Here is a 26,682-nt window from a genome sequence, read left to right on the forward strand (position 1 = left end):
TGCAAACATGGTAAAGTGACAGAAAAAATGTGGAAAAATATGTTGAAACACTGGTTTCACTTTTGGTGTGATACTGGGTTACGAAAGCTTTTTTTTTTTGCACAATGTAACTCAATAAATAGTCCAGTGTGTTGCATTTCTGTTCCCATGCATATCAAACACCCATCATTTCATTGCCTGCCAATTTGAACATGACATATGGCCCCAGACGCTGCCAATAGAGATGGTATATTTTTTCGTAATGGACTTTGTGGAAGTAATAAACTTTCAAAAGTGCCATACCTGCTGGGTTTTGTTAGTTATAGAATATAAAAGAATAGAATTGACATGGCTGTTAGCTGGGCAGCTGAAATTATTGCACTGCTTTCATAGAATGCAAATGTTCTTTGTTGTCTGAATTTTACGAACATCAATACTGGCGCAATTCTTACAGAAACCATACAGACTTCATCGCGACTTTTTAATGAAATGTTTTGCATCATTTGAGGTTGGCTGAAACATCTCAGCAGTTAAGAATGATTGCCCTGTAGACTGAGCCAGGCTCCTCCTTACAGCTCTTAACAACAGATGGGAGGATCTCGTTCAATGACTGCTCCACTCGTCAGCCAGCTGGTCCAGAGATTGGGGACAGACCCTGTAGCCGAACACCTGGTCCACCAGGTGCTGAAGAAAAATATGCACTGTCTCAACTGCTCAAACAAGCAACAGGCACAGATATTGCCTGTCTCAACTGCTCAAACAAGCAACAGGCACAGATATTGCCTGTCTCAACTCCTCAAACAAGCAACAGCTACAGATGTCCACTGTCTCAGCCGCCCGATGTATGTAGTGACTGTCACGAATATTACTGTGACCTCACCTTTCCATACACCAATGTATGTATTGACTGTCACGACTGTTATTGTGACTCCACCTCTGTGGCTGCCCATGTCTGTGTTGACTGTCACGACTGTTATTGTGACTCCACCTCTGTGACTCCCCATGTCTGTGTTGACTGTCACGACTGTTATTGTGACTCCACCTCTGTGACTCCCCATGTCTGTGTTGACTGTCACGACTGTTATTGTGACTCCACCTCTGTGGCTGCCCATGTCTGTGTTGACTGTCATGACTGTTATTGTGACTCCGCCTCTGTGGCTTCCCATGCCTGTGTTGACTGTCAGGAATTTTTAATGAAATGTTTTGCATTATTTGAGGTTGGCTGAAACATCTCAGCAGTTAAGAATGACTGCCCTGTAGACTGAGCCAGGCTTGGAGCAGATCCCAATCTCCCTTCAGCCAAGGTCGTCTGCTGGTTATGAAGTGGATGAAGTGCAATCACACCTATTTCCATCAGATGCACCTGAAGGTCTTGTACCTGTTTCCACTGATGGCGGTGGTAACTGTCTGCCAAGACGCGCTTCTGTCTTGGCATATTGAAAAGATCACCATCTGGAAATGAGGATGAGGACTGCTATTGAAATGGCTGTGCATGATGAGCACTGCACCTCGCCAGATTTCTCTTCTCATATGCAAAACGGGCCACATTTTTGTGCACAGTAATCAGATTGCTTCAAAGATGAAGTTCTAACACACCATGCAATTCTAGGCATTTCTTTTAAAAGGAGGTGACTGAAACTGTAAAACCTGGGACATGCATGGACTCGTGCAGCTATAGCATTTCGTTCCATTTTGGTGCTTGTATGAAACTACTTGTTCCCCCATGGTCACACCACTTTGTCATGAACTCGGACCTTTTCAAGAAAATTATTTTTCAAAAGCTTGCGAATTAATATCAAGTCAACAACATATCATACGTATTTCAAAATGTACTGTGCAGTGTAAATCAACAGAAAAAAATGTGCAAAAATTGATGTTGAAACACCGACTTCACTTCTGGTGTGATAACTGGGTTATGAACACTTTTTGTTGCACTGTGAAAATCAATAAATTGTCAGAGGGTGTTCCCAAGCTTATCAAACACCTATCATTTCATTGCTTGCCAATTCCAACATGACACATGGAAATGCGAATGAGGATTGCACGGTAAGCACAACACCTCGTCAGATTTCTCTTCTCATGTGCAAAACGGGCCACATTTTGAGCATAGCAATCAGACTGCTTCAAAGATAAAGTTCCATTTTGGTGCTTGTATGAAACTACTTGTTCCCCCAAGGTCACACCACTTTGTCATGAACTCTGACCTTTTCCAGAAAGTTATAAAATAAAATAAAAATTTAAATGTGCGTATTAAATAATACCAAGTCTGAAAGGTGGGGGCCGAAACATTTGAGCAATTGAGAATGACTGCCCTGGAGATTGAGCCAGGCTTTGAACGGATCCCAATCTCCCTTCAGTCAAGGTCGTCTGCTGGTTATGAAGTGGATGAAGTGACATCACACCTATTTCCATCAGATGCACCTGAAGGTCTTGTACCTGTTTCCACTGATGGTGGTGGTGACTGTCTGCCAAGACACGCTTCTGTCTTGGCATTTTGAAAAGATCACCATCTGGAAATGAGAATGAGGACTGCTATTGAAATGGCTGTGCATGGTAAGCACAACACCTCGTCAGATTTCTCTTCTCATATGCAAAACAGGCCACATTTTGAGCATAGCAATCAGATTGCTTCAAAGATAAAGTTCCATTTTGGTGCTTGTATGAAACTACTTGTTCCCCCAAGGTCACACCACTTTGTCATGAACTCTGACCTTTTCCAGAAAGTTATAAAAAAAATTTTTTTTTAATTTAAATGTGCGTATTAAATAATACCAAGTCTGAAAGGTGGGGGCCGAAACATTTGAGCAATTGAGAATGACTGCCCTGGAGACTGAGCCAGGCTTTGAACGGATCCCAATCTCCCTTCAGTCAAGGTTGTCTGCTGGTTATGAAGCGGATGAAGTGACATCACACCTATTTCCATCAGATGCATCTGAAGGTCTTGTACCCGTTTCCATTGATGGTGGTGGTCACCATCTGGAAATGAGAATGACTGCTACTGAAGTGGCTGTGCACGGTAAGCACTACACATCAGATTTCTTTTCTCATGTGAAAAACCTGCCACGTTTTTGTGCACAGTAAACAGATTTCTTCAAGTTCAAAGATAAAGTTTTAACACACCATGCAATTCCAGGCTTTTTTTTTTTTTTTTTTTTTACAAAGAGGTGACTAAAACTGTCAAACCTGGGGCATACATGTGACTTGGGCAGCTGTAAGCAGTTTGTTCCATACTGGCAGTCCCAGTATATTCCATTTATCCACAGTATGAAGGTGACACAGGTTCAACCCCCATCTCCACCATATCATCCTGCCGTCCAACAGCATCCCCAGAGACCGGCATCAGTTCCGGGATCATGTGGTCCATCACAAGTGGAAAGACTGTGCCATCAAAGGTCAGCAGGCCAAATCATTTTGTCACTTGCCTCCCTGCAAAAAGTATCCTTTTTCAAGTACATGGGCATGTCAAGAGGATAAATGGGTCCTTCTCTGGAAACGTATACCACTTGGGGGGTTGCCCTGATCAATGCACAGCTTGAACTACATTGGAATTGCATCACATAATTTCCTTATAGTTACTGCATTGTATAAACTACCAAAACAGTGTCAGTTTCTAGTCCATCATTTGTGTGTTTGCAATAATTTCCATGTGAAAATATGGTCATAGCCAACTGCCAGTTTGTGACATGGGACTACCTGACCTCACACACACACAAATATTAATCTGACGAATTGAAGGAGCGGCAAAGCACTAAAATATATCATGATAAATATATCACTAGTGTATTTTACTAAATGAATGAATCACATCATTCCTAACCTTTGGATCTGGGGGGGAAAAAAATGCACACTTTTAAGTTACTTCAAATAAAAGTATATCATTTTGCGCATGTTAATTCATTCAGTTAGTGTTCCTTTGTCGCCACTGAAGTTGTTAGCACCCAGCTAAAGAAGACTGGAATAACTTGCTTGTGAAACGCTCTGAACTCGGCCAGGCTTTCTTGTGGGCATTTACACTCAATCTCTCCATTTCTGGATGTAAGTTCTGGCTGACAAGTGATTACAACATTTACCACAGTGCTATGAGAGGAACTGTTTTCCCGAGTTTGTTCTGATTTTGCCGCAATTCAGAGAAAACCGATCAAGTGTGCAGAATGACATCTCATGTGTAGCAGACATCGTCTTGTTTGACATCTGTTTCCAACCACCTTACAGTCACGTCACCCAAAAGAAAAATGCTCACAAGCACACATGCAAATAAAAAAAATATATGATTTTGGTATCAATTTAGTGGTTGTATCAATGGATTTTAAGCAGAAGCTCAAAGCTATACAAAAAACAACAAAATCTTTGACAAGTTCATTTAATTACCGCCATACATAACGTCCATAACACACAGGGGATGTTACGGACTAACACTGGTCCATCATCAATTACACAAAAACCAAAACATGGCCAGCTCTAATTTTCTGGAAATGTTTGCAGGAGATGTTCTTCCTTCCTTCAGTGTGCTTTTCAGTCAGAAAACACAAGTTCATTTTTGGACTGGTATGTCACAGAAGTGGTATACGTTTCCAGAGAATTACCTCAATCTATATTGTTCAACAACCAAATACATATAATATAGTGATACACAAATTCACACACATGTGCATGCATGCTCGTAATATGTACACTGATTATATTTACAATATTTTAAACCAATGATGCTGGACAATACATACCGGCGGTGGCCCAAAGACTATGACGGCTGGTTGTACAACTCTTGTCAGTTCTGGTAGGTCTGGATGTGGCTGATGCATGAACTGCACATTTGGGGGCAGTGGGAACAGACACAGCAGTCAGCATCTGGGCTGCAGCCTTCCACTGTTCTCTCAACACAGCCATCTGCAATTAACTAAATTAAATAAACAAAAAAACATAAACTGTATTTTAAAACATCCTCCTGCAACATTTTAGAACATCCTCCTGCAATCAACTAAATCAAAACATTTCAAAACCTCCTCCTACAATCAACTCAAATAAAACGTATTTCAAACACCCACAGTAAAACTGGCACTCTCAAAGTAGAAAAAAACAAGAGGTGGCTGAGACACTGGAAAGTAAATAAATATTTGGAACAAAACATTGGCATCATCTGCAAACCACCAATAACTTGAATAAGGAGACACGTTTTTTTAAAAGGTTCCTTCTTGGTCTTCACAAATGCAAAATACTGAAGAAATATGCTGGTTGTGCACATGACACGGAAGCAGCAATTGCATTGTAGGTGTTTGGATACAGTGGCAAAACTGTGCAATTGCCCATGTGTGTGGACTGTGACACTTAGGAATGTGTGCCGCTGTGCAAATCTACACGTATGCTTCAGATGTTTCTGGGATTTACACATAATGTGTGCTTAATGTGTATGTGTGCACAAAATTCAATCCACTTGTCTAATGTGTCTGTTGTCAAGTGTTAGATAGTCATGTCCATACACTATGTGTGTGTGTGTGTGTGTGTGAGTGAGCGAGCTTATGCAAGCTTGTCTGTACATACAAAATTTCACTGAACAAGCCTTGGTTATTTTGTTTTTCAATTTACTCATTTATGATTGCCTAGTTTTATCTTCTTTTTTTTCCCCCTTTTCTTTTTATTATTTTTCTGTCCAATGGGTCATTTACAAAATTAATGGGTCAGGGAAAACCACCTCCTACTCCTGCCCCCAGCGCCCACAAAAAAAATTTTGAAAATGAAATTGTACTTTGTCCACCATACTCCTTGGTATTTAAAATGGATTTTATGCAAATATTGTATGTGTGTATGGTGTGTTTTTGAAGGTGTGAAGAGGCTAAGTGATAACGTTCGCTGTTTCATGATGAACATAAAAAATACACCAGTCAATACTAAACTTTGTTCTTATTCTGCAATGCTGAAGCACTGATTTATGCTTACTACTATGCTTACTAATAAGTTCAATTGTGGCAGGTCCACTTCCTTTTCATTAGGTGTGCTTGACTATGTGTGTATACATATGTATGTGTACATAACTACATGCATGTTGTTGAATGTGTATTGTGTGTGCGTGTGTTTATGTAAGTTTGTGCCTGCCTATGTGTGCGTATGTGTTAGGGTAGCTGTTAGATACACATGTATGTTAAAATGTATGTATGCAGTGTGTGTGTGTGTGTGTGTGTGTGTGTGTGTGTGTGTGTGTGTGTGTGTGTGTGTGTGTGTGTGTGTGTGTGGTCACATTTTGGTGTGTGTATGTAACATAGATATAATGTTTTATGTTAACAAAAGCGTTTTTGTAAAGCACCTAGAGCAGATTTCTGGATAGTGTGCTATGTAAGTATCCATTATTATTATTATTATTACTACTCTGGATTGTAAACATTATCTAAACTGTGGTCCAGTTAATGCAAAGAAAAAAGTGGAAACAAAAGCAAAGCAGTGCAGCTGGAAGACATCAGCTCTACAGTCGTCAGTGTAACTGTTACCTGTGTCAGTCTGATTTGAGAAAAGCACTTTCCTCTGGTTTGTGGAAATCCAAATCTTCACAGTTACCAAATGTCACTAAAACTTCCTAAAAATGCCAGCTTAATGTGCAGACATTTAATTCCATTCTGGTGAACAGATGCAACATATACTTTTTTTTCTTCTGATATATATATATATATATATATATATATATATCTGTACAAACACACAGTATAAAGAAAAAAGGCACTTTAAAGGTAATGTTATTTAAGTCTATTAGTAGTATAGTACCTTTAATTTGGGTTATAAAAACACTACCCAAGAATCAAAGAATGGTTCGCTGGTTGCTCAATGATGTAATCAAAATGGCAATGAATGTAAAAGTTAGCTTACTAAGTACCTGTCTTGGTCCGATCTCAATTTTACTCAAAGGGGCCATTTTCTTGCATAACAATAATGAAGTAAATACTCAAGTTGTCCACAAATTTTGATAAAATCCACCTCTCATATTAATTTTATAGAAAACAATATGGCTGCTGAGGAAACAGTACTACATGGTGTGCTAAAGGTCAAACAGATCCGGTTATGATGTGTCAACATCAGCCCCTTGAAACACTCCTTGAAGGTGAAGCAAACCATGATGCAGAAGTTGGGATGTAAAAGGAAATTCCAGTTGTATCTTTTTAATGATAAATCCATAATCTTATGCAAAACTAGAACTAAGAAATAGCCAGCCACAAGACTTGCCATCATTCTCCTTTCAGACCACTGTATGACGGAGATTGACATGGAGGTCATGTCCTTTTTTTTTTATCCTAAATTCTGCGACCTATTTAAGGAAACTTTACGTCCGTTTTGCAATGCAGTTATGCTGGCACATAAGAAATGCCATACGGCATGTAAATGACGCTTCTGATCAGGAATCAAGCACGGTACGATGCGAAATTACTCACACCATGTACAAGAACCGACGTGTCTAGCCGCCATGTTAATTTTATTCCGTCTCTGCGTAGTTTCCGAGGCCAAAAATGTAAGAGTGGCTCTCTGGCGGACACAAACGAAACCATATAAAGGCGACACTGCAGACGATTTTGCAGACGATTTTTCGAGGATAACAAGATGGCTACATGTCTGTTTGACGACTGGATCTGTCAAAACTGAGGACACTGGTAACCCTGAAAACCGAGACTAAAACTAAATTGTGTCAAATTTCTAAAAACAACTGAAAATGGGTTATGTCTACACATGATAATACTGTTTCATTTAAACAAGAAAACTGCCGTAAAAATATATCCATGAACTTTCAATACTAAAATAGGACTTTGAGAATGTCACTGAGAATGACCACTATTGTAATAAATAAATAATGCACTTACGATCCAGATTTTCTTGAGACGACACCGAAGACCGATCGGTGACAGCGTCACCAGTGCTTCGAAGGGAGGTAACAACAGTCGGCGTTGTAAACTTTGCTGTTTGCCAATTTGTTTTTACCGAAACCGTTCCAAAGATATCGAAACATCCCAAACCTGCATCTCATGGAAATCAAAAGAAACGATGTCAGCAGCGTGCACTTTTTTTTTCCTTCTTTCTTTAATATATAGTCTTTGATGTTGGATGCTTTATGTCGCGTTGGAAGGAAGGATAGTATTTGAAGATTTATATGTGACGTTGGAGAGGACGAAGTGGATGTTTCTGGAGATGTGGTATTGCCATGAATGCGCTGTGTGTGAAACAGTGGAGAAGGCATAGTTTTGTTGGTGTTTGGTATTTGATGGAAGCTGTGACACATGCTCTCCAGTGGCTATCATCTAACCATATGCCTTCAAACTAACATGCCGTGATTCTAACGGACTCAATGAACCTTTGAGGCAACTATTGTTCAGTGCCCGGCTAACTTCAAATCCGAACTCAAATTGGACTGATGCCTTAGAGCCTCAGTCGCCGACCACCGAGGCCCTATTTTGCCTGCCGTGATACTGACATAGGAGTGGATTTCCTCTACAGAATTTCACCACATGACAATGACATTTTTGTTGCTGTGGTTCTTTTCAGTTTAGTGTGCCAGCCGTGCGTGCTGCACACGGGGTATCCCCGGGACCTCCGCGATTAATATCCGCATAATCTTGATATCATCATCTCAGATGAACAGACTATGAACTGATAAATAAACGAACGAGCGACCTCGATTTCTCGTCTCATCCGAATGACTGACATGACGGACGCTCACGGTTTGATTTTTCTCAGCAGTCAAACTTTGGAGACTAAGGGCGAGAGCGGCCCGGGAAGGAAACCAGACCGGCCTACCGCCACGGACCGGACACTCAGTGTATTGGCAGAGAAGCGTCATAATCATTCTAACCCAACGCGCTTACTCAGACCTTGAGAAAAAAATAAAAATAAATAAAAGAAGACAATAAAAAAAAAATAGATAAATAAAATAAATTAAATGAAAATAATAAATAAATAAAATAATAATAAAATAATAATAATAAAATAATAAATAAAATAAATATAAGATAAAATAAATGAAAACAAATTATAACAATAATAATAATAAATAATATAAAATAAAATAAAAAGAAATAAGTAAATAAATAAATGATAGATAAATACATTAAAAAAAAAGAACTACTACGACTAATAATAATATCTATAAGGCGCAATCAGACAAAAAGCTTCCCAGCGGTTGTCAACTGAAGTGTGACGAGAAGACTTCACATCTACTGACCATGAAAAGAAAATAATATTGACGGTGTGCATGCATGCTTTTATCACACGACGGGAAAATACGTGTGAATTTCTACCCTACGTGGTGTTACACTAAATGGAATTGGGGAGTCATCTTCACCAATTATCACACGGAGGGAAATACGTGTGTTTACCTCCACTGACTATCACACGACCGGAAGTTCACGTGTATTTCTATCACATGGTAGGTCCCGAGCTGAATTCATTGGCTAGTACGACACAGAGCACCAAGACAGAGTAAGACGAGAAGAATTTCATCACTAGCTAACATTTCAAGTAGCTGCTAACAAGAGGTTCGAATATCCTCCTCCGTCAAACTATCAGTCACACCAAGATGAAACAAGGTATTAACTAGCTAAACACAGACACAGACAGTATTTGAATTTCTAGCAACACGTGCGTTTATTTCAGCCACATTATTCTTGGCTTCATGCTAATTTATCATCATGCTAAAATATTCTCTGTCCTAACAAGAACATGGTAGAGGTCACACATACCTGTACACATATTGCAGGTGGCTGAATTTCTAGCAACACATTTAGTTGCAGCTACATTATTCTTGGCTTCATGCTAAGTTATCATCATGCTAAAATATTCTCTGTCCTAACAAGAACATGGTAGAGGTCACACATACCTGTACACATATTGCAGGTGGCTAGCGCAGGCTCGGAGGAGCTGAAGAGCTGAGGGTGTTGGTCGTAAGAGAGACTCGGTGTGAGAGTTCCGAGGGGCTTGGTTGGTAGGTGCCTATATAGTGGGGCTGGGGAAAAATATTGACTAACTAATATCTAGCGTAAACCGCGGTGTGTTGGCCCTTCTCTTGGAGAAGCCGTTGCCACCAAAACATTGTGACTGTAACTTGTCAGCTAAGTAAACTTTCCATCTTCGTGGGATCTCCGAACAGTGTACCAGAACTTGACTTTGTGATTCTTTGGTCAACCGACCATGTAATGAGGACCCTGCTGTAGTTTGCTTAACCTTTGGGTTTGACATGTTTGTGTTGTGACGTATACTGCCCGGCATTTACAGTATGACAGTTATTGGTCAGTTGTGGTAAACCAGGATTGGATTCTTTGGTCTACGGACCATGGACTGTGGACCTGCTGTAGTTTGTTTAACCTCTGAGTTTGACATGTTTGTGTTGTGACGTATACTGCCCGGCATTTACAGTATGACATTTATTGGTAAATTGTGCTAAACCAGGATGCTTCTTGACAAACCCATCCTTTTTAATTTTAGTAGTTAAAACAGGTTTGACGTTACTAATGGTGTACACTTTAAAATACCTATTTTGCCTCTTGTGATACTTTCATAACCGATGATCATACCGAGAGGAAGCAGCTTGCAGCATTGATGGAACAACCTCAAAACACGGTACCCCAGACACAGGCACCAAATTAAATGTCTAACATCTCATGTACTTGAAATAATATTTTTTCAAACTTTGTTGTTGTTGTTAGCATTGATGGAACAACCTCAAAACACGGTACCCCAGACACAGGCACCAAATTAAATGTCTAACATCTCATGTACTTGAAATAATATTTTTTTTCAAACTTTGTTGTTGTTGTTAGCATTGATGGAACAACCTCAAAACACGGTACCCCAGACACAGGCACCAAATTAAATGTCTAACATCTCATGTACTTGAAATAATATTTTTTTCAAACTTTGCTGTTGCTGTTGTTGTTGTTGTTGTTGTTAGCATTGATGGAACAACCTCAAAACACGGTACCCCAGACACAGGCACCAAATTAAATGTCTAACATCTCATGTACTTGAAATAATATTTTTTTCAAACTTTGTTGTTGTTGTTAGCATTGATGGAACAACCTCAAAACACGGTACCCCAGACACAGGCACCAAATTAAATGTCTAACATCTCATGTACTTGAAATAATATTTTTTTCAAACTTTGCTGTTGCTGTTGTTGTTGTTGTTGTTGTTGTTGTTAGCATTGATGGAACAACCTCAAAACACGGTACCCCAGACACAGGCACCAAATTAAATGTCTAACATCTCATGTTCTTGAAATAATATTTTTTTCAAACTTTGCTGTTGCTGTTGTTGTTGTTGTTAGCATTGATGGAACAACCTCAAAACACGGTACCCCAGACACAGGCACCAAATTAAATGTCTAACATCTCATGTTCTTGAAATAATATTTTTTTCAAACTTTGCTGTTGCTGTTGTTGTTGTTGTTAGCATTGATGGAACAACCTCAAAACACGGTACCCCAGACACAGGCACCAAATTAAATGTCTAACATCTCATGTACTTGAAATAATATTTTTTCAAACTTAGTTGTTGCTGTTGTTGTTGTTGTTGTTATCATGCTTGACTGTAATAAGTCCTGACAAGAAAAATGGCCTGGTTTCAGATTGGGACTGCCCAGCTGGAATCATGTTGTAGTTCTTGAGGAAACTGAAGAAGTCGATACTGCCTCTGGGAGAGAGTGCACTAAAGAAGTCGGCCCAGGATAAGCATGGTAAAAGAATTAAATTATCATTTTAATTTAATTTCCGTACTGTTTGGTACGTAAACATTTCCAAGGCAGAAGTTGCAGCCCTTAACAGAATCGTAAAAACTGCCACCAAGATTACCGGGGCTGATCTACCTTCTCTAGAAGACATATATTATAAGCGGCTACTCAAAAAAGCAAAATCAATCAGCCAGGACGAATCACATCTAGCTTTTGGGATTTTCGAGATGCTCCCCTCTGGTCGACGGTACAGAAGTAGGCTATAAGGACGAAAACCAATCGCTTCGCCAATAGCTTTTTCCCCAAAGCGGCAGTCAATGCCATGTCTTTCGAACAAATCCAGAGTGATAAATAGAATTGTGCAACCAACAGCCATCTACCGAAAGATCCAGTCATCAGCCCCATCCACATGCAATATGCAGTTTCTGTTCAAACGCGCGCGTCTGTGTGTGTGTGTGTGTGTGTGTGTGTAGTGCGTGATTGTGTATCTTGTTATGTACTAACCCCCCCCCCCCCCCCCCCCCGCCACCCCCTCTAATATTCCTTGTGACCCCGGTACACTTGGTAATAAAGACATATTCTATTCTATTCTGTCCTATTCTATTCTATTCTAGACATATTTGTATATTTAAAAAAATATATAAAATAAAAAGATTTTGAAAAAAATATAAAAGAAATAGCGAGACCATGTGTCTGGGAGAATTATGTATAATAATTATATCGAAAGCACTGGTGACCTCATGAATAATTCTGGAATCATCGTCAGTAAGTGTGGTTTGCTGGCTGCTGTGTCTGCTAGTTTTGCACTGAGGAAAGAGCAGAGGCAGGCCTGATAGGTAGACACACCTGTAGACTGCTTCATTTCGTTCATTTTGCCCATCGCTCCTGGTGGAGCATAGGCCATCGTACGACCCCTCGCCATCGCACTCTGTTCTGGGCTGTTCTGGCCGTTCCAGTCCAGTTGGTCCCTTGCTGCTTCAGCTCTGCCTCGGTATCTTGTAGACTGCTTAATTAACTCTCTCCATACGACCGGCGAAAGAGACGACGTTAACAGCGTTTCACCCCAATTACCATCATCAAAATATTGCAAGCGGAAGGCTCTTATACTGAAGAGGTGAATGTTGACAAAGAATACCACAATTCTGACGACGGAAGCTAAAGGTTGGGTCATTGAGACACCCACTGGACATCCGAGGGGTCTGTGTAAGAGGAGAAGAGAGGACTGGCCGTACTGAGTGAGTTAACTGGCTGTTATTTGTGTCAAATGGCAACGCCCGCTATGTTGTGAGAGTGGTTAGGGTTAGAGTCAGAATCAGCCGTAAGGAACGTCGGGTTCTCGATCGGGAGTGACCAGTCTCGAGATCTTCGTGCGATGATGTTAACTCACTCAGTACGACCAGTCCTCTCTTCTCCTCTACACAGACCCCTTGGATGTCCAGTGGGTGTCTGAATGACCCAACCTTTAGCTTCCGTCGTCAGAATTGTGGTATTCTTTGTCAACATTCACCTCTTCAGTATGAGAGCCTTACGCTTGATATATTTTGATGATGGTAATTGGGCTGAAACGCTGTTAACATCGTCTCTTTCGCCGTTCGTATGGAGAGAGTTAATCATCGTCTTTGGGAGTGGTCAAGGCCTGACTAAGCGCGTTGGGTTACGCTGCTGGTCAGGCATCTGCTTGGCAGATGTGGTGAAGCGTATATGGATTTGTCCGAACGCAGTGACGCCTCCTTGAGCTACTGAAACTGAAACTGGGAGTGGTCATGCAAATCTCTTAAGTCTGTGTCAACACCCACGGTCCTAATTAATGCTGTTCGGTTTGGTGCTTGTTTATTCAGTTATGTCATAGTGAATTGTGTGTGTGTGTGTGTGTGTGTGTGTGTGTGTGTGTGTGTGTGTGTGTGTGTACGCGCGCTTAGAGTTGACTTCAGTGAAGATTTTGCGCCTTATAAATATCATTATTATTAGTAGTAGTAGTATTTTTTATGTATTTATCTATTATTTTTTATTTATTTATTTCATTTATTTATTTATTCATTTTATTTTATTTTATTAAAAAGTGTGTGTGTGTGTGTGTGTGTGTGTGTGTGTGTATTTATTCATTTTATCTTATTTTATTTTATTTTTCTCATGGCCTGACTAAGCGCGTTGGGTTACGCTGCTGGTCACGCACCTGCTTGGCAGATGTGGTGTAGCGTATATGGATTTGACTGAACACAGTGACGCCTCCTTGAGCTACTGATACAGTGATACTGATACTGAATGACTGGGCTCCTGCTGTACTCAGCTTGAAGTTTCTCTGAACACTGCAGAAAAAGCACCGACCAGTTCGTTGTAATGTATGTCGAGTCCTGCATGTTCGCGGCTTTGCGTTCTGTGATAATGGCATGGAAAATAAACGATTTTACCCCCCCCCCCCCGCCCCCCCCCCCCCCACCCTTTTAAGATTTTCTTTAACCACCCAAGAATTTTTTTTTTTTTTTTTTTTTAGCGCACGGATCATGGATCAAAGTAGCGCAAATAATGAGCGGGAGCTGTACCAGTCGGGATTTGACCGCGTGGAGCGCTTCAGTCAGTTGCTCTGCTCGCCGGAGTGGTCTGGCTTTGAATACTGTGAAATAAAGATCGAGTTAGGAATATTCTGAACGATAAGCAAACTTAATGCTGCCAAGCTCAGTCGCTCATACAAACCCACCCCTGATCCTTGAAACTGAAACTGACGTCGTGAGCTGTTCGCCGGCGTCGTCACTGAGGTAGCCGTGAAAATGGATGCGCCGGCTTATCTTTTATAATTATAATCACAGACCCAATATATTATTGCAACTGATTTTTTTTCCAGCCTTTATTAATTTTCTGAACCGACAGCTTCACCCAGTAGTGTTTCTCGGAAAGAAATATCCACCTCCCGGAGTACAACAAAGCAATAGATAACTAACTTTATCATAGGAGTCAGTCAGTTGTTGAAAAGTATGAATCGGAACGATCTGAGGTCTGACCTACAAATCGAGACAGAGAGAGAACGAACGAACGAACGAACGAACGAACGAAATTTTATTTTACGAGGGTAAAGGAGTAAGCTCAAAGTACTTGTTTACATCCAGCCTGGGCATAAATAATAATTGGTAAAAAAACAACAACAAAAAAACAAAAACAAAAACAACAACAAAAGGTAGAGTCAATTCACAACACCAACGTCAAAATTGCATAAGCATGTGCAAACATAAACATAGAACTTATGTACAATACAATATCGCGATAGATGAATAACAACGAGGACAATAGGGTAGGGGCGTGGTGGAGAGCGGAAGGAAGAATGGACAAGGGGAAGAGTAAAGAAGGTAGGGGAGGCTGACAACAGACATATAGTGACAGTGACAGAGAGAGAGAGAGAGAGAGAGAGAGAGAGAGAGAGAGAGAGAGAGAGAGTCTCAACGGTAACACACTGAAAGAAAAAACAAAACAAAACAAAACAAAAACAAAGGAACGGTGTATATCTACCAATTTTTATCTACCAGTTTACATAACTTGAGTTTCATTCACTGATTCCCCCCTGAATGTAATCAGTGAGGTTTCTGGACCCGGCAGTTCCAGATAGTAGTACCAGACCCCATCCTGTTGCGCAAACGACTCGGTGTTTGTAAAGCGCTTGGAGCTTGGTCACCGTCAGACCCCCGAAAACGGAGTATGGCTGCCTACCTGGCGGGGTAAGAACGGTCATACACGTAAAAGCCCACTCGTGTGCATACGAGTGAACGTGGGAGTTGCAGCCCACGAACGCAGAAGAAGAAGAAGAGGTTACCGTCAGAAGACTGGCGCTATATGATCCACATCCTCCTCCTCCTCCTCCTCCATTCTTATTCGTTCTGGAAGATCTCAGCCGGGCGGTAGGCCAGTCCTGCCAGAGACATTGAGGCCTGTGTCAGATGGTTCCTTTAATAACAGTTTGTGTGTGGATTTACATCTTCACTCAGCTCTCGCTGTTCGTGAAGTTCAGGGTCGGTCGACACAGCCTTTGCTCTGGATCGAATTGACAATGGTTCCCCGGGGCCGCTGGTTGGTTTCCTACCCCCGAAAACGGAGTATGGCTGCCTACATGGCGGGGTAAAAACGGTCATACACGTAAAAGCCCACTCGTGTGCATACGAGTGAACGTGGGAGTTACAGCCCACGAACGCAAAAGAAGAAGAAGAAGAAGAAGGTCGGTTTCCTGACTGAGACATGTCCTTTGTCACCGGAAATGGCGGGGAAGTAAAGACCCGGATGCATGATCGGTACAGTCATTGCGGCACAGACATACTCAGTGACATAGTCACGCGCTCACTGACTTATCCACAATGGTATTCTTTGTGTGTGTGGGGGGGGGGGGGGAGGGGTGTGTGTGTGTGTGTGTGTGTGTGTGTGTGTGTGTGCTTCTCTCTCAACACACACACACACAGCACACACACCGGCACACACACACACACACACACACACACACGAACTCTTTCTCTACTGACAATGGAAGACGTCAGTTATTTCTCTCTCTCCCGCACTGTTCACTTTCCACACAAACCCACACACTCTCTCTCCACCACCCCCTTCCCCTCTATCTCTCTCTCTCTCTCACACACACATACACACACACACACTCTCTCTCTCTACTGACAATGACACACGTTATATTTCTCTCTCCCTTACGGCTGATTCTCTTTCCACACAAACACACTGTCCACCTCCTCCCTCTCTCTCTCTCTTTCACCACACACACACACTCTCTCTCTCTCTCTTTCTCTACTGACAATGACACACGTTATTCCTTACTGATTCTCTTTCCACACAAACACACTGTCCACCTCCTCTCTCTCTCTCTCTCACGACACACACACACTCTCTCTCTCTCCCCTCTCTCTCTTTTTCTACTGACAATGACACAACGGTTATTTCTCAGTCTCTCTCCCTTATTCTCTTTCCACACAAACACACATTCCCCCCCCCCCCCCCCCCCCCCCCCCCCCCCCCCCCCCCCCCCCACACCCTCTCTCTGTCTCTCTCTCACGACACACACACACGTACCTCCACACACCCCACCCCCTCCCCTCACCACTGACGTACACTAGTACCAATCCCAGCATTCACTCTCCTTGTTTGTTTTTTGGGGTTTTTTTTTTTTTTTTTTTGTTTTTTTTCAAGGCCTGACTAAGCGCGTTGGGTTACGCTGCTGGTCAGGCATCTGCTTGGCTTGGCAGATGTGGTGTAGCGTATATGGTTTTGTCCGAACGCAGTGACGCCTCCTTGAGCTACTGAAACTGAAAACTCTCCTTGCCTCAGTCATTCAGTTCATTCTCAGTGGAAAATCAGCCTCTCAGGTGGCACTGAGTGAGGCCAGTCCTTATCAGCGACAAGGAGCTTCCTCTGATAACAAACAGTTCCAGGATGGGCTTTCTCCTGCTTATCAGTCAGTTCAATTCCTGAAGGTAGAGTCAGAAACAGCAGTCTATGCATCGATCTTCTTCTTCTTCTTCTGTGTTCCTGGGCTGCAACTCCCACTGAGTTCACTCGTATATGCGCGTGTGGGCTTTTACGTGTATGACCGTTTTTAACCCGCCATGTAGGCAGCCATACTCCGCTTTCGGGGGTGTGCATGCTCGGTACGTTCTTGTTTCCATAACCCACCGAACGCTGACATGGATTACAGGATGATCTTTAACGTGCGTATTTGATCTTCTGCTTGCGTATACACACGACGAAGGGGGTTCAGGCACTAGCAGGTCTGCACATATGTTGACCTGGGAGATCGGAAAAATCTCCACCCTGTACCCACCAGGCGCCGTCACCGTGATTCGAACCCGGGACCCTCAGATTGAAAGTCCAACGCTTTAAACCACGCGTCGATCGATAACGGTTTCCTGAGTGAGTTGGTTTCATGTTGAGGGGAAAGAACTCTCAGTGCATGATGGAAACTACCACAGACACATTCAGTCACTCAGTCACACGCTCGTTTACTCACTCACAATAGCATCCTCTCTCTCTCTCTCTCTCTCTCTCTCTCTGCCTCTCTCCCTCTCAACATCAACACACACACTGTAGGACCTACACACACACACACACACACACTGACACACATACACACACTATTATCACTGATAGTGAAAAGACGCTAAACTGAAAAACGAACACACACACACACACACACACACACACACACACACACACACACTACACACACACATGATGATGATGATGATGATGATATTATCATTATTGTAAAGATCAGTCTGTTCACAATGCTGTTGTTTGTGAAATTGTCATAGTCACCTTTTCTGCCGGCGGGTGCAATTGCAGTGGAGTGTGAGTGCATTTCTGTGACACCGGCAGGTCAGTGTGTTTGGGTGTGGGTGCGGGGGTGGGCCGGGGGTGGGGGTGGAGGTGGGGGTGGGTGTGCACGTGTGGTTCAGCATGAACCAGTCCACAATTAAGCTTCTACAGCTCAGTCGTTGAAACTGAAACTCTGTGTGTGATCAGTTGAAGGTGAGTGTGTGTGTGTGTGTGTGTGTGTGTGTGACGGAGTGTATGTGAGTGTGTGTATGCGTGCATATGCGTCAGTCAGTGTAGCGTGTGCGTGTGTTGTACAGCGCGCGCATGTCAGCAGTACTTTTGCAGTAAGTGTGTATATACGTGTGTGTGTGTGTGAGTTTGTGTGCGCGCGCGCATGTGTGTGTGAGTGTGTGTGTGTGTGTGTGTGTGTGTGTGTGAGTGTGTGTATGCGTGCATATCAGATGCGTCAGTCAGTGTAGCGTGTGCGTGTGTTATACAGCGCGCGCATGTCAGCAGTGCTTTTGCAGTGAGTGTGTATATACGTGTGTGTGTGTGTGTGTGTGTTTGTGTGCGCGCGCGCATGTGTATGTGAGTGTGTGTGTGTGTGTGTGTGTGTGTGTGCGTGTGTGACGGAGTGTATGTGTGTGTGTGTGCATATGCGTGTAGCGTGCCAGTGTGTTATACAGCACGCGCACGTCAGCAGTGTTTTTGCAGTGAGTGTGTATATACCTGTGTGTGTGTGTGTGTGTGTGTGTGTGTGTCTGCCGTGTGTGTGTGTGTGTGTGTGTGTGTGTGTGTGTGTGTGTGTGTGTGTGTATGTGCCGTGTGTGTCCGTCAGTGTCTATGTGTGTGCGTGTGTGTGTGTATGTCAGTGTGTCTCTCTGTGTGTATGTGCGTGCAGTGAGCGCGGGCGAAACTGCGACCGGGAAACCGTTCAGTTTCGCCGGACGGTTACGGCGCGGCGGCGGCGGCGGCCCGGCGGGGCATCTTGAAGATTCTGCCGCGCACATCGGCATGCGTGACAGTGCGAACTGAATGCTCCGCCGGGCCAGCGGCGGAGTGGACGAAAAGACCTGGCGGTTCCTTCAATCAATCACTGACACAGCGGGGTCCCCTTTTCTTTCAAACCACCTACGCACGAAGTAACTCACGGCACTATAAACCTCAAACGTGGCAGTGTCTTGTTGGTGCAGTCGTCAGTTTCACGTCCGGTCCGGCTAAAGCCGACTAGTGACGGAGCCGGCATTTGCGACGTTCAATTTAGGCCATGGCCATCTACAACTATTTTATGATTTAATTAATCGACCTGGGTATTGACATGACCCCCTTGAGAAGGTCTTAAGTTGCTTGTAGTGAACTGAAATGGTGTGTGCACGGTCCTGTTCAGTTGGGGTAACCTCACCGTCAAAGCCGTATGTTTATCAAGCCGACGTGACTTGCAACGTGGCAGTCTCTGATTGGATCACTCACCGTAGAGTAACACAATACATAAAGCCGTGACGAGAATCCGCGGCAACGTCTCCATAAACGCCGGCGGTTGTGGTGTCGCCGCAGTCGGGAAAGGTTTAGTTAGAACCGTGACACGGGAAAACAAAAGCGACAAAGTCAGTGCCAGGCAGTCTCTCGATCATAGGATTACTCTCAAAACTGTAACACTTAAAATAAAAAGTCAGTTTATTTATTTTATTTATTTTTTTTATTTTTATTTATTTATTTTTTTTTTTTACAGCAGATGTGATCAAGTCATGTCTGGTCGCATGCTTTGACTAACTTGAGTCTTCTTGGAAAAAAAAACAAAAAACAAACAAACAACAACAACAACAACAACAAAATCAAACACACACACACACACACACAAACAAAACAAAAAACAAAACAAAAAACAACGGTATAAAGCCGACCGGACGCCGTGTGCAGTTGTCTTTAATAGGATCACAAGTTCACACTGTCGGCCGTGGGATTCAGCCTCTCATTTGGCGGTTCAGAAATCATACACTTTCTCTCAGTGCAATTTTTTTTTTTTTTTTTTTTGTTTGTTTGTTTTTTGTGGGTTTTTTTTTTGTTTTTTTTCAGTCTCTCTCTCTCTCTTGTTCAAATATAGCTTGATTCATTTATCAGCCAAAGTGACGCCGAATCAAAGAAAAACTTTTATCCTTTTTTTTTCTTTTCTTTTTTTTAACAGAAGCTTGCCGTCAGCGATCTTGCAATGCGGTGGATTAAGTGTATTATCTACTAGCTATAATTGAGCCCTTCCCTACGTCGCACATGCCCACTGACTCGAAACGTGTTTGATCTGACACATTGATTGAACTGAGTACACTGAATAACTTCAAGTAACAATAAAGAGCTGTCTGGGGGGAGAACCGTTAATACATATACAGACACACGTGCAAAAACCACGTGACAACTTTTAAATGGTAAATTAGAATCATAATTATTTAAAGAAGTGGCAGTGGCAGGGATGTGTGCAATATGTTTATCTATTTAAAAAAAAAAAAGCAACAACAAAATTTGGATTGTAAGTTGTGGTTCTGAATCTCTGCGGCCGGATTAAATTTAGCATGTGGTTTTTCCCCACAACTGATTTTCCGTCCCATCACAACCGTTTTCAAGTTGTCACGATTTACACTTCTCAGAGTTTATTCAGTCGTGTTACATGTTTCATCAGCCACCACTGACCTGACGGATGTCCTCTAAAATCACTGACACGAACATCTTAGTATCTCTGTCTCAATGCCAGTGCTTGCGACCTGAACTCCGGCACAAGGGCAGCTGACGCGAATGTGCACGCATGCGCTGTCGTCAGACAAGAACGTGCGTGCTCACTACCGAAGCAGTTGCGCAAAAGAAGCTTTACCACGCCTCCGCGTAACATAAAAGATCATTGGCTGCTATTTGGGGCTTATCCAATCAGATATCTATAACGACATCTTTCTTTCTTTCTTTTTTTTCTTTTCTTTTTTTTTCCAGTTCCCTCACCGCATTCAAGGTTTGAGATTACAAAAGAGCGCAGACAACTCGTTTCTGTCAGAGCGTACGGGACGCAAGTGACCGCCGATGAAAGAAACAAAAATAGAAGAGAAAAAGAAAGAAAGAAAAAAGTGACTTGCACCAATCTTCCTCAGAAAATGGCATTGAGACGAGTTCTTCAGCAGCCACTTTTGCGGTGTGTTTCGCAAATAGAATCACCGTCAACAATTCGACACTTCTCTCTTACAGTGTGTAAAAATGACAATGATAATAACTACAAACTCGTTGTCGTCGGCGGGGGTTCCGGGGGTTGTTCCACAGCTGCAAAATTCTGCCGTGAACTTGGTGGAAAAGGTCAAGTGGCGGTAATTGAACCCAGCGAGGTAAGCCGTGATTTTTATGCTGATTTTGATGTACCGCTAGCGTTAACTTGAAAATGGGGTGTTGGAAAGCCTGTAAGACCTCCAGTTCGTTTTTCCGAAGCTTCTTTTTTTTTCTTTTTTTTTTTCAGTCTATGTCACGTTATGCAGTCCGTGACACAGAATTAAATAGGGTTACACACGTCTTCACGGCCTGCGGTCATTGAATAGATTTTATTACTACAGGTTGCATCAATGACATCGTGCAGTTCAGCGGTTTGCCCCCTCCCCCCCCCCCCCACCCCAGCCCCCCCCCCCCCCACAACACTGAAAGGCACGTATTTCAAATGATGTTTCAGTTTTGAAACAGAAGGCCCCCGGCCTCCCCCAAAATATAATTATTTAAGAGTTTTTCCTTATACTGCGGGGGATGGGGGTGTCGAGGGTGGGGTCAGGGGGTGGGGGGGTGGGGGTGGGGGGCTCTTTCCACTATGTACAAGTACATGTGTCCATTTACAGTTTAGTATCATTGAAATGTGAACTGATTTGTCAACTGCCGGATAACTTTGATTACCACATGTCATAATTACATAATATATACCAAACCCATGCTAAGTTGTTTCCAGTTTAGATTTTTTTTTAAATTCAGATCATTTAAAGCAATAATTAGTTAAGGCGGATTAACTGAGACTAACTCAGATTAACTGTAAACTGATGTTTAATGATACATGACATTTTCAAATAATTTAGTTGGTTAATTCAGCAATCAAGACATGTTCCACCTGTATCCCCCAGACCTCATGAAACTTTCAGCTTTCAATCTGAGCAAATGCCTTATCAAATCAAATGTTTTGAATGCTGTCAGTTTAGTATTTGTCATTTTCATCAAACTTGAAAACTCTGTGTGTGTGTGTGTGTGTGTGTGTGTGTGTAGATTAGGAATGTGTACTTGTGTGTGTGTGTGTGTGTGTGTGTGTGTGTGTGTGACTATGTGTAAATTTAGATATGTGTGATTGTAATTATGTGTGTGTGTGTGTGAGGAAGAGAGAGATTAGTGTGTGTGGACATGCACATATTCGTGCCAATGTTTTTGCACAATTAGTATGTTTGTGAATTAACATTACTAGAAATTATATAACAGATTTTTTGTGTGTGAACATATTAATGATAATTATGTTGAATAGTAAAGGTGCTGAAAAAAGGCAGAGAAAAAAGAGAGAGAGAGAGAAAAAAAACCCCAGTTAACTTGAACCATATACTTAGATTCAGCAGGAGGTAAACGGACACAGGTTGGTTTTCCTTGACCCAGTCAGTGCTTATCTGCTGTTCAGGGTGGAGAGCTGTGTGCTGTGTTCAGGCAGTGAAGAGCAAGTATCCCCATTATAGTGGTTGACCTGGATCTTGTGGGCTGAGCAGTCCCGTGAGAATACATAACACACAGGCACCTGTATAATGCTCAGTGAAATTTCATTGCCAAATAAAATGTCAAATCAAATAATGTTGCATTTAGCCCAGCCAAAACATAACAGGTGCAAAATCAGGGCTGAAATAAAAATGTTTTGTTAGAACTTAGAGTAATATGAAGTGACTGCCCTGAGGTGCACAAGAAAACAGCTTTTATACTGAGAGCAAGAAACGAAAGAAGGGTGAGCTAGTGTTACACTTAGAGAACTTTACACTGGCTTAGATAACTTCTTCTCCTGGTTCACTGTTTTTATGTGGGGTGATATTCTGGAGATTGAGTTTCCACGCAGCCTGTCTTGCTGGGTTGTGGGTACCAGTCAGATCTCCTTCCTCTTATTTTGAATAATTAACTTGTTTTGAAAAGGACACACTGCATCAGTCTGCAAACTATGACACCTTAAAAGTTAAACCACTTCTTCTTTGTCGTCTTCTTCTTTTCTTCCTCCGTCCCCCGTTTTTTGTTGTTTTTTTTTTTTTTTTGCACTGAAGTCAGGAGATCCGGTTGTGCATAAACAAAAAGGTATAAAAAAAAGAAGTTTTTTTAGATAATGCAGTGTGTTACAGTGTTGTTGTTTTATGTTATCTTAATTTACCCCTCTCCGCCTTCCCCCCTATGTGCACAAAGAATGTATAAGCAGTGTTACACTTACATTATCACAGATGAGTACCCATGGTTTTCACAAGGAATAGAATGTTACACTTACATTGTTAGAGATAATTTCCCTGATTTACACAAGGGAATGCAATATGCCATAGTGTTACACTTAGTGACTTACATTATCATAGAGTTTCCCCAATTTGCTCAAAAGAATGCGATGTTAAATGTTACATCTGCATTACCATATATAATTAACTCTGATTCACACAAGGAATACAATATGTTACTGTGTTACACTTACATTATCACAGACAATTACCTGATTTTCACGAGGAATGCAACATCAAATATGTTACATCATCACACTTACATTATCATAATTGCCATAATTTGCACAAGGAATGGAATGTGTTAAAGGCATTTACACAAGGAATACACTCTGTTACAGGCAGTGTTAAACTAACATTATCATGGATAATCAATCCCATTCACACAAAGAATGCAATATGCTGGTGTTACACTTAAACTAATTACCCCTGATTTACGAAAGGAATGCAGTATATTTCTGACTGTTATATTTGCCATTCGTATGTTACTGATGGTGTTACACTTACATCATCAAAGATAATTAGCCGGATTTATATATGGAATGCAGTATGTTAGTGTTACACTCACATTATAATAACTGATTTTCACAAGGAATGCAATATGTTACAGTGTTACGCTCACATTACAATAAATAATCACCCAGATTTGCACAAGGAATGCGGTATGTTGCAGTGTTACATTTGGTTCATATGATCATAGATAATTACCCTGACATACACAGGTAATGCAATATTGTTATATTCTTACATTTTCTTTAATAATCACCTTTATTTATACGAGGAATGCTGTATGCTTCAGTGTTACACTTACATTATCATGGATAATTACCCCAGTTCACACAAGGAATGCAATATGTTACACTTACAGTGTTATGCTTGCATGACAGACAATTGCTTCATATCTTCATAAGTACATTCATAATCTGATATGCTGAAAGCAGTGTTACACTTTAGCTTACATTATCATAGGTAATTACCCCCAGTTTACTCAAGGACTAGAATATGTTACAGACAGTCTTACTCTTACTTTATCATAACTGCAAGTAATGCAAAATGTTATAAACAGTGTTACACTTACGTTTTGAACACAGTGCAAGAAGTTATATTCAGCATTACACTTACATTTTGAACACAAGTAATGCAAGAATTTGTAAACAGTGTTGTATCTACATTTTATATAGATAATTACCCTGATTTACACATGTAATGCAGTATGTTATGAACAGTGTTACACTTATATTTTCATGAATATTTACAGCAATTTACACAAGGAATGCAATATGCTAGTGTTTCTTATGATTATTATCATTGATAATTACCCTGATTTACAGTTGCATGAGTAATACAATATGTTATAAACAGTGTTACATAACTACCCTAATGTACATGACTCATGAGGAAATCATTATTTTACAGGGTTACACTTACATTATAGAAACTACCTCTGATTTACACAAGGAATGCAATATGTTATCAACAGTATTATACTTTCATTAAGATATATATATACAATTAGATTCCCCATTTTTTTAATAGAAAGTGTTAAACTTACATTGATTTGATAATTAGCAAATTACCCTGATTTACACAAGGGGTGCACTCTTTATGAACAGTGTTACACTTGATTACCTTTGATGATAAACTTAATTTGGGGGAATGCATTTTCTTAAATGGATATTATTTGTTACACTTTAATTATTTCAGATTGTTAGCCAGGAATTCAAGGACCCCCCCCCCCCCCAACCCCCACCCCTACCCCCCACTCTACATTATATGTAAATGTTTTGGGAAGGGGAAAAAAACAACCCAACAAATATTGTGTTGTTTTTCTATACATGTATCAGGCATGACTAAGTTTTCAAACAATAATCTGACGACAGATCCTGGTGGTTTGCACTGAATGACTCAATGATGTGTACACTGCTGAAAAGTTATTTGACAGTGTGTGTGTGTGTGTGTGTGTGTGTGTGTGTGTGTGTAAAGCAGTTACACCTTCTTAAGTACCTGAACAGAACTGTGTGTGTGTGTGTGTGTGTGCGTGTGTGTGTGTGTGATAACTATTTCTCTTTTTTTTTTCCAATTCAGTTTAGGACAAGACGTTGCTGAGAATTTTTTTTCTTCCTTTAATCAACTCTAAGGAAGGATTTCAATACCTCAGAAAAAATAAACATTTATAAATAAATTAAAGGTTGTGTTTCTCATTTATCTTAGAAGTTTGAAGCAAACAGGAAGTTGGAAAAGGCAGGTGGAAAAACCTGTGACATGAATAAACTTGGTTACCGTGACCTGTCCTACAAGTTCAGCTGAAGGACGAGTTGCCTTTGCCGGTCGTGCAGGGGTGTGGAGGGAACGTGGTAGAAAGGGAAAGCACAGCCACAGAGATGGGACTGGGAGGGGTACATGTGTGTAGGTAGGCTGATCACGATACTGTGTACACAGGCATGTAAAGATCAGGTTTTGGAAAAAGAAAAGCAGAAGAGAGAGAGAGAGACAGTATTTGCATTGTATTTTTAGAAGCACTTCTAGTTCTAGGCAAATAAAGATCAGGGTTTGGAAAAGAAAAGTAGAACTAGAAGAAAAAGAAAAGTATTTGCATTGTATTTTTTAGAAGCACTTCCAAGTTCTAGGCAAATAAAGATCAGCGTTTGGAAAAGAAAAATAGGGAAAAAAAGTATTTGCATTGTGTTTTTTTTAGAAGCACTGCCTTGAACATTGCTTTTTCAGATCCAACTTTCCTTTTTTGGGGAGTGAGGGGGAGGGGGGGTGGGGTGGCGAAGGCGGTAAGGGGGATGGGGGGGGAGGGTGGATTGGAGGGTTAGAAGAAGGAAGTGTTAAGAGGGTGGTGGGGGTTGGCTTTCTTGTGTGTGTGTGTGTGTTTTACCATGGGTGAAATAAGCTGTTTTAGTCTAGATTAGTTGATAAAAGTTGATTGCTTCGTGAGCTGATATGACATACCAGCAGCTGATAAGACAGCTGTAAAATGTACATGTCAGGATAAAGGTGTGTGTGTGTGTGTGTGTCCATCTTCTGTGTGTGTGTGTGTGTGTGTGTGTGTTACTTTGGGTGAAACTCGTTGTTTACTTTTAGTCTAGGTTAGTTGATAAAAGTTGATTGTTTCGCTAGCTGATATGACATACCAGCAGCTGATAAGACAGCTGTAAAATGTAAATGTCAGGATAAAGGTGTGTGTGTCCATCTTCTGTGTGTGTGTGTGTGTGTGTG

General features: G+C 41.4%; 1 protein-coding gene and 1 long non-coding RNA gene across 3 annotated transcripts in view; one reads left to right on the top strand and one right to left on the bottom strand.

Moving 5' to 3' along the window:
- Positions 1-2,752: 2,752 nt before the first annotated feature.
- LOC143277963 (uncharacterized) lies at positions 2,753-7,892 on the bottom strand. The gene is made up of 3 exons (XR_013053818.1): positions 7,812-7,892; positions 4,701-4,863; positions 2,753-3,405 (listed from the first exon to the last, which is right to left on the bottom strand). It is a non-coding gene; the product is annotated as an uncharacterized LOC143277963 (long non-coding RNA).
- A 13,069-nt stretch (positions 7,893-20,961) lies between these two features.
- LOC143278138 (sulfide:quinone oxidoreductase, mitochondrial-like) overlaps positions 20,962-26,682 on the top strand; it is a 61,967-nt gene continuing 56,246 nt past the window's right edge. Inside the window, exon 1 of one of the 2 annotated variants that reach the window (XM_076583171.1) lies at positions 20,962-21,315. In XM_076583171.1, coding sequence (XP_076439286.1) covers positions 21,091-21,315 — 225 coding nt within the window. In that variant the 5' untranslated portion in view covers positions 20,962-21,090. The remainder of the gene's footprint in view (positions 21,316-26,682) is intronic. The other variant, XM_076583170.1, reaches the window with a different exon arrangement.

This window comes from Babylonia areolata, chromosome 35, assembly GCF_041734735.1.
Source record: "Babylonia areolata isolate BAREFJ2019XMU chromosome 35, ASM4173473v1, whole genome shotgun sequence".
Taxonomy (NCBI): Eukaryota; Metazoa; Mollusca; class Gastropoda; order Neogastropoda; family Buccinidae; genus Babylonia; species Babylonia areolata.